Raw genomic sequence first — 8,499 nt, 5'->3', positions numbered from 1 at the left:
TCGAGAAAAACCGTCTTTCCAACTGAGCTGAAAAGATAGGTGCTTGAATTTTTGACAATTAACGCTTAAATGCGATTCGCCGCGATAAGTTGTTTTATCATTTGTTTCATCACAATTCACAACCACTTTAAGCTACATTTGGACGCAAGAAGTATCCACTGCTTTTGCATGCCGGAATGTTAATACTCAAATAATTATAATAAAATATAGGAATGAAATGACTAAAAGTATTGAAAAAAAAAAAATTAACATAAAAATCTAGATTGATCAAGGGATGCATTCAGTCAAAAAAAAAAAAAAAAAAGTGACATGTTGAATCTTATTGGCACATGATAGAGCCATGTATATCATGAATGATAAGAGATGAGGTTTTTAGCTAAAACACATCGGGGTGAAAACGCCCAGAGATTGAGTTATTTTGTTGAGCCTGCTTCAGGTGCATCGCTAGAGCATAGTTGTTAACCTGCTCAAATTCAAATTACCAATCGCTTGCTTAGAACAAAACTGCAAAAACACATTATTTTATAAATTTCAAACGAAAACATATGCATAATTAGCTTGTGAATCTGACCTCAAGAGTTCTAACTTGCTCCTGGTATTGAGATACAAGCTGCTTCAGCTTGTGCATCTCCTGACCCATTTCCTCAAACTCCTTCTGTCGCTCGTGCTGGATTGAAACTGCCCGCTTCAAAATCGTGTTCTCGTGAATGAGTGCTTCCAGCTGCTGCTTTAGCATTAGGTTCTCCTAGAGATAATGACGAGCATATGTATTTTATGTAAATATTCATGACTCCCCATTCATGAAAAGCTTCGTGACTAGCATTGACAAATCGACATACCTTCTGAAAGCTTCGGGCAGTATCTTCAGTTGCATTTGCACAAATGGACTTCTCCAATGCCTCAAGGGCTTGTGACACACGTGCCTTAGCATCCTCTACATTCGACGCATTTATCACTTCTCCCACCAAGAGCTCCACCCACTCCGCACCACTGGCAGGATAACTACTTCCACCAGATGATTCCTCTCTTCTAGCACTGCTCTCGCTATCTCCAACTGCACATGTATCTTGAACAAACCATTTAACATGTTGTCCAAAACCAACAGTATTCAAAAAGAACTGCACACAAAATCTTCAATCCTCTGGTGAAAAGTGAGTTTGTAGATGGACTAATAAATATCGTAAGGTCTACCAAAATAAAGAAGAAGCAGGATCTCAAAAAATCTAGAAAGCATAAAACGTAGAGAAAATATTTGTCTAGAATCGATCTCTTTGCAGAATACTTCTCTTAATCAAAGAAAATGACATGACACCATCTCCGAGAAACTACTCTCTGCCAAACTAAACTGATATACTTCTTGAATAGAGCACAGAAAAATTTAGGATTGCAACAATATATGTTAGTGTAGTACATAAAATACAGGATAAAGGGTCAAGCAGAGAAGTAATAAAAAATTCGCATTTTACTGCAGTATTGTACATCTTGTTTCACATATATCCTTGAGCAACATAGGATTGCAAACGCAGAATTACACTTACTTCACTATGCAATTAAGATTTGAAGATTAAAATATTGAGTAAAATTTCTAAGGGCTTGGAAAAAGTAATGGTTATTCTTTGATTTTTAATGGGGTAAATTCATAGTGCCGAAGCTGATATCACTAAAGAGAGGAAGCGAGCATCCAGGCCCCTCGATCTCGAGAGCAGAATAGAACTTTAGGAAGGACCAGCCCTTCTTCAACACCCAACTTACCAGAACCAAACTGAAGTGATCTGAGCCTATGGCTTAAGGCCAATCCTAAATTACATGTGGTAGAAACTGCAGGTTTCATGGTAGAATGAGAAACAGCAAAATAGGCAGAACCCCTGCTCTAATTCATTAAGCGCGTTAAAGGGGCTGTACTGAATTAAGAACTTTTACTACTAGACATATATATTTGGCTATCTCCTGTCCACTTATGGAAGTTGAGTCTAACTGAACACCGACAATCACACTTCTAAATTTTCTATATCGTACTCACTATGCACGTACTCAGAGAGCAGCATTTGAGGCTTTAGACGGAATGGATACACTAAAATATGTTTCAGGCTTTACATTTGCCAGTGTTTCACGCCCAACGTACAAACATAAAAATGCATCTGTAACATATATCAACAGACGAAGGACAAAAGACAGATTTACAAAGAAAAGCCAAAGAAAGATGAACCTTGAGCAGAAAATTGAGCATTAATTTCCTGGGTAACATCAGATACACTTTCTGCAGCACTCAACCGAAGCTCATTTAGTCTTTTAATCGCTGAATCCAAATCATCGCCAGATTCTTCAAGGGCTTTCTCAAGAAACTACAAATCAAAGAATTTCTTATCAATAACTTAGTTTAGAACTCCATGGGAAGAATGTGCGTGTGTGCGCTCGTAAAGAACCTCTGCACGAAGTTTATTATCATGGTACATTATAAAAGCATGAGCAGAAAACGAAAATGGACATTCCAATTTACAGAAAAGTAGAACTAATCCGCACCAAATTCGGATCTGCGTAAGGGAACATGGGTTCATCTAATCAAGCAAACGCTTGATTGATGCCAAATACAGAATTCATGCTTTCTAAAAGGCATAAAATAGGCCACAGAAAATGCAGATCATGACAAGTCATCATCGCACTTATGGTTCCAGGTTAGATAATAATAGCCGCTAATGAGGTCATCGGTATCCAGCTCAGAACAACAAAATCAATTAATACCAGAAAAGGTAAATGGAAATAATGAAATGCCTAAAAACTCCTGACGGTTTTGGGTTTTTTATATTACATCCTTAGAACAATAAGGTTATTCAAGTAATTGGAATGCAATAACTTACTCAATCAAATATTTTCAGGAAGAAAAAAAATCTGAAAAAATCTAAGCTTCTATTAAATGTTCGGGTACAGAAATTTTCCAGTTAGGTGACCATATGATAATGTCTCAGCTTTATTACTAACCTAAGCTTTACAAACTACGACACCACAAAAAAAAAAAAAAAAAAAAAAAAAAACATGAAGAAGTAGCTCACACTTAGTAATAATATCCAAAACATACCTTCTTCCTATTTATATTATCAGCAAGAAATGCACTTTTAAATGGCGCATAGTAAAATCATTTTAACTATATGATACAAGGAATAATCAGAGTTCAAACATAAGGCACTGGTGAATAATAGTGACGTATATTATGAACGCTTCAGAGTTCAGAGTTTTGGCATAAATGAAGCGAGCTTTAACAAAAAAAATTCAGAATCTATTGAAAAATAAAGATTCTGCTATCATAAGTAGGCCCAAGAACATTAAAAATAAAACTGAATCCACTTCAATGTATAAGCATAAAAAGAAAAAAAGCATATTGTTACAAAAGATATGATCAATTAATACGATCAAGTATTTCTTCTATGAAAGTTAGGAACCAACATGAATTACAACACTTTCAAGAGAACTCTTCCAGAATTGACATGTGTGAACTCCCTGAGTAGAATTCAATTTAACTCAAATCCTTAGGTCAAGCTGTGGTCATCTTATGTCATATTTATTTTTTCATTACAATTTTACAGACAACCGACAGACTTTGTGTCTCAAATAGACTCTGAGTTCCTTCGGCTATACAAATTAACAAATAACAAGTCTTAGATGGAAATGTGAATTAACTTCTCATTTCAAAGAATGGCTCAATCAACTACCAATAATAATTATGACATTCTTTGCAGAACAGATTGAGTAATTTCTTCAGCTTTTACCCCGAGCAGTAATCCCTCAAAAGTTCTCAAAAAAGAATACGACCTTATCAGTTATCACACCTTCCGAACACATATGTGGCTACCAACTGCGATATGAATACAGTATATGAAGCAGAAGAAAAGAAGATCTGCTCATATATACACCGTCATCCAATTAAAATAACTCCCACTAAACTATAAATTCTTTGTGAGATGGATGTAGCAATTGCTTTCATGTTGACAAGAATAACCCTTAGTAAACTCTTTTAAATGAACAACTGTCTCAAGTAACACACCTATCTATTTTTTCAACAATATTTGGTTCTAAGTTTTATCTCGATGAATTGGAGGCTGATCTTGCTCATGAAATTCATCTATAGTACTTTATAAATCCTTGATCAGAAAATGAGTTAACGCCCCTTTTCTCTGCAGTGTATCAAGTGGAAATAGCCAAATGGGATGAAAGACTTATAAAATGTTTCTGGAAGCGACTGCTTGTGGATTCAGTCTTATTTTTTGAAGGACTCCTACAGGTTGAGTAAGTAAAAATGCACGCATGATGAAGTTCTTTTCGCAAGACTGAGGGACAATTAACAACAAGTTTGTAAGTATAAAGAAGTTGTCTTTGAGGTAATAAGACACACTCATAAAGGCCAAAGCTGCATAATTTATACTCCTAGTTAGTTTTCTATATCTTATTAAACATCTTAGTCTTGTCAAGGGACATGAAAAGTCTCAGTTCACTATACACAAGTGTGAGATTTCAACAAAAATGCTCCATCATGGCTGCTCCTACACAAGTTTGAATCATTGGTGTTCAGGCAATATCAAAAGATATATGACTATTCATATTGGTAAATGTTGAAGAAGAAGTCCAATTTTTCATATTTCCTCAATAGTTTTCGTATAGTTTACTGAAGTTCCTTTGATCCTTGCCCTAACTGATATTAGTAATGATATATCTGCAGATGTTATACTGATTTTGAATAATCAACAATTTGAGGGTGGCGTATCAGTCATGTAGAAGGAAAGTAATATCTAGAAATTTCCTCGATATATTTTGATTTTTTTCAGGTCGCCCAAAATTTGAGTAAAATATCCATGAAGTATTGGAGCTGATGTTTGTTGCCCCCAAGAAACTACCTTTCTAATTATCAACACCAAATATCATTAATAAGAATTGCAGGAAATCAAGCCGAAACTCATCGCTGCAGCATCAAAATCCCGGACCCAAATGGCCCCCAAATTAACAGGATAGAAGCATATAATTATTCCAGAAATTAAAACAAGGGAAAACAAAGACCTGTCTGTCCATGTCAGGAAAAAGAGCGAGAAGATGATCGAGCGGCGCGGACGAGTTGGAGAACCAGCAAGCGGGAGCGGCGGCAACCCGCGGCGGAGAGAAAGCTCGGCCTGGAGACGAGGAAGACGAAGACAAATAGCGGATTCTCTTGGAGACTGGCGGCGACGACGGCGATTCCTCGAAGATGTTTGATCTCTTTCCGCACACAACGGCAGACATGTTGCGCCCCCAACCAAGAAGAAATCCTTCTCTCTACTGTGTATCCGATCCCTCCGCCGCCACCACTTTTCTCATGCAGAATCTAAAGAATTAATTTAACCCACTGATTATGGAATGAAAAATTATTAATACTGCACAGTATCGGAATCAATAAACAGAATCGATCCGATTTCACATCCAATCCGGCAAACAAGAGAATAGAGAACAAACTATGGATCTATTCAATTCAATATAGAGGGGAAAGGTTTACAATTCTAGGGTTTCATCATCAATCAGATGGATCTATTCAATCAAATCAATAATTTTCAATTGAAAATTAATTGGTGAAATAAAATTTCTTGCAGTAGGCAGCTGCCTGCGACCGGTTATCTCTTTGCAAACGTCAATACAGGTATGGTCCTTGTGAATTTGATGCCGACGGCCACGGCGTCTGCCACCTCAGCATAAAATACACGTGGTTTATATTTTTTATACTCAAATGTTTTTCTAAAAATTAAAAATAAAAAAAGTTGGTAGGCTTATTTGTTCTAATTTTACATTTAAGAAGCCTACATAAAATCTATTTATACCACAAAAGCAAGTGACGAGTATGGTATTATGGTTCACCCATTTGGAACGAGACTCAACGGAATCAAGTCCATTCAGATTTGACACGATGGCTCTAAAGAAACCAAGAGAAATCGAAGAAAAGAAATTTGGTGATTCGACAGATCAATTCGAAAAGCTTAAGACTGCAGAGCTGCAGATAAAACTAAGAGAGCTAAGGAAGAAGATAACCCGAAGAAATCGGATTCTGAGCTAAAGAAAAAGACAAAAAATGGTTTTTTTAGCTGATAGTACGTGGCGCACCTAAAAATGGTCTTGTAACCGTTCCTGACACAAGAAGAACCAATGAATATTTGTTATCAGCTAATGTGACACTAAGGGTGTGTTTGATAGCTGAGATGAGATAAGGGATGCTAAATAAAACCTAGATAAATAATATAGATTGAGTGAAATTGTTAATATTTTATAGGTGTTTGATAGTTAAGATAGAATCCTTGAGATAACTAATTTTTTTTGTTTGATAGACAATATATAACTTAAGATTAAATTAACAAATTTACCAAAAAAAAAAAAATAGCAAATTACCTTTTTAACCTTAATTTAAGAAATATAAAAAAATTAAAAAAAAAATAAAAACTAGCTACCAGCAATGAAACGTGTAAACTTCCCTAACCCCCACCACTTTTTTGTTGATAGCACACCCCCCCCCCCCCCTTCTTGTTCACAATTTCTTCTTCACAGCTCATCCCCCAACCCCTTGCCCCCTTTTTCTTCACAAGACAACCAAGAAAAGCAATTGACTTTCACCGGCCTGAATAGAGAGCATAGAGGCGAGGGATCTCTGGAGAAAAAAAAAAAAAAAAAAGTCAATCAAACACGCACACACACAAATAGGACCAAACGACACCGCTGTGACTCCATCATCCCCGGCGAGGAGCGCCGCCTCTGGTCAACCTCTCCCGACGACGTAGCGGCGGTGAGAATCAACGCCTCCGCCTTCCTCCTTGGCGACGGCTTGTCCCATAGCTCTCTCTCTCCTCTGCACACTCCGGCGCCTCCCTCTCTCCTGTATTCGGCCGAATGGTCGGCAGTAAGCTCGCCGTCATCCCGACGCCGCTCGACTCAGCCCAACCCACACAACACCACACCACACACAACCCACGCCACCGACGACTCAACACAGCAAGCCCAAGAGCGGGGGATAAAATCAAAGCTACCAGATTTCTCAAATCATTTCTTTTCATTCTATAACCTTGGGACGAATGATGCAAAATGGAGTAATCGTACCATTCTTCCCAGGTGCTAGCTCTAAAGAAATTTGAATAACACGAACTAATACAAATTTAAAATAACATTAAATCAAAAACAACATTTTATTCTTTTTACATTCTACTAAAGATGTACACGTGCCTCCCTCCTATACGAATAATCCACGTGTTAATGTCACCAAACTTCACTAAATTCAAAATTAATATGTACATGTGCCTCCCTCAGCTATGAATGAAATTTATCTTTCATTCGATCACCAAACTTACACAAAATTCAAAATTATATACTATATAATTCAAAATTTAATACTTTCTCCATTTCTTAAAAAAAATGGTGAAATAAGTGACACAAATTTTAATAAATATTAGATGAAAATATATTAGAAGTGAAAAGGGGGTTAATTTTATAAAGTGTTATGTTAGATGGGAGTGTAATGTGATGAGCCATGATGATTTTTTTGTGAATAAATATGAAAAAAAAAAGAATCGGGTGAGATAACGTTCAAAAATGAAAAATCAATATATATATATATATATATATTTATGAAATTGTTGAAAATGATAAAATGTGTATATTTTTAAGAGACGGATAATGTAATATTTATCTATTGGACCCTTCTCTTGAAACAATGAAACAAGCTGAATTCTTCATGGGCGGTTGGGCCTAAACCCTAAAATTTTCTGAAACGTACATAGTATTAATTAATATTGCAGATATATAGTTAGGAAATAAACAAAAATAAAAAATAAAAAAAAATCGTGCTGTGTAACAAATGAATTGAACTATATAACATCGATTATTAGTGTATGACAAGTTGACAAGTGACAACTATCGGTTAAAGATAGTCTTAAAAAAAGAAAAATACCTCAACGATAAAGAAACACTTAAAAATGTGATTTACTGATTTTAGTCTCTTTTCTTTCCTTCTCTTTGTGGCGATAATATCGCGATTCTAGAGCCCCATGTTTTTTCAAAAATATAACCCAAAAGTGCGTATATTTCCTAAAATCAAAATCTTAAGTTCGATCCGATATTTTTATAATTTTGAGTCCATCACATTCAGGCTTTCAAGTGTGGTTTACCGGCCCGTCCATATATATCATTAATGAACTATAAAACTTCAAAATATATTCACAAACATTTTATTTGCATGCAAATAAAATTTCATAATAATTGCATGATTTATTATTATTATTATTATTATTATTATTATTATTATTATTATTATTATTATTATTATTATTATTATTATTATTATTATTATTATTATTATTATTATTATTATTATTATTATTATTATTATTATTATTTTGCACATAGGCGATGGTATATAAATATCCCTTTACCGTAAAAGCCTGAATTTCAAGAGTTTCACCGAAATGTTGCCTATATTGGGCTAAAAATGTTGCGCTTCGGTAATAC

At 35.3% G+C, this 8,499-nt stretch overlaps 1 protein-coding gene across 2 annotated transcripts; it reads right to left on the bottom strand.

Moving 5' to 3' along the window:
* Window positions 1-238: 238 nt before the first annotated feature.
* LOC130988999 (uncharacterized) lies at window positions 239-5,826 on the bottom strand. 2 transcript variants are annotated; one of them, XM_057912990.1, is made up of 5 exons: window positions 5,044-5,826; window positions 2,207-2,342; window positions 840-1,054; window positions 572-745; window positions 239-463 (listed from the first exon to the last, which is right to left on the bottom strand). In XM_057912990.1, the coding sequence occupies exons 1-5, from the start codon at window positions 5,260-5,262 to the stop codon at window positions 377-379; spliced, it is 831 nt and encodes a 276-aa protein (XP_057768973.1). In that variant the 5' UTR covers window positions 5,263-5,826; the 3' UTR covers window positions 239-376. The 2 variants fall into 2 exon arrangements, with proteins under 2 accessions (XP_057768973.1, XP_057768965.1); XM_057912982.1 differs by having other exon boundaries at window positions 840-1,066; window positions 5,044-5,723.
* Window positions 5,827-8,499: the final 2,673 nt, after the last annotated feature.

This window comes from Salvia miltiorrhiza, chromosome 1 (genome assembly GCF_028751815.1).
Source record: "Salvia miltiorrhiza cultivar Shanhuang (shh) chromosome 1, IMPLAD_Smil_shh, whole genome shotgun sequence".
Lineage (NCBI taxonomy): Eukaryota > Viridiplantae > Streptophyta > Magnoliopsida > Lamiales > Lamiaceae > Salvia > Salvia miltiorrhiza.
The sequence above is the reverse complement of the archived record's forward strand: the minus strand, read 5'-3'. Positions and strand labels throughout refer to the sequence as shown.

What these genes read in the sequence shown, in the direction of transcription:
- LOC130988999 (XM_057912982.1), bottom strand. Translation starts at nt 5,262, where the DNA reads ATGTCTGCCGTTGTGTGCGGAAAGAGATCAAACATCTTCGAGGAATCG. An exon ending in TTCCTGACATGGACAGACAG is followed by an intron (nt 2,343 to 5,043) that starts GTCTTTGTTTTC and finishes TTTGATTTGTAG; the next exon opens with TTTCTTGAGAAAGCCCTTGA. An exon ending in TGCTCAATTTTCTGCTCAAG is followed by an intron (nt 1,067 to 2,206) that starts GTTCATCTTTCT and finishes GGTTTGTTCAAG; the next exon opens with ATACATGTGCAGTTGGAGAT.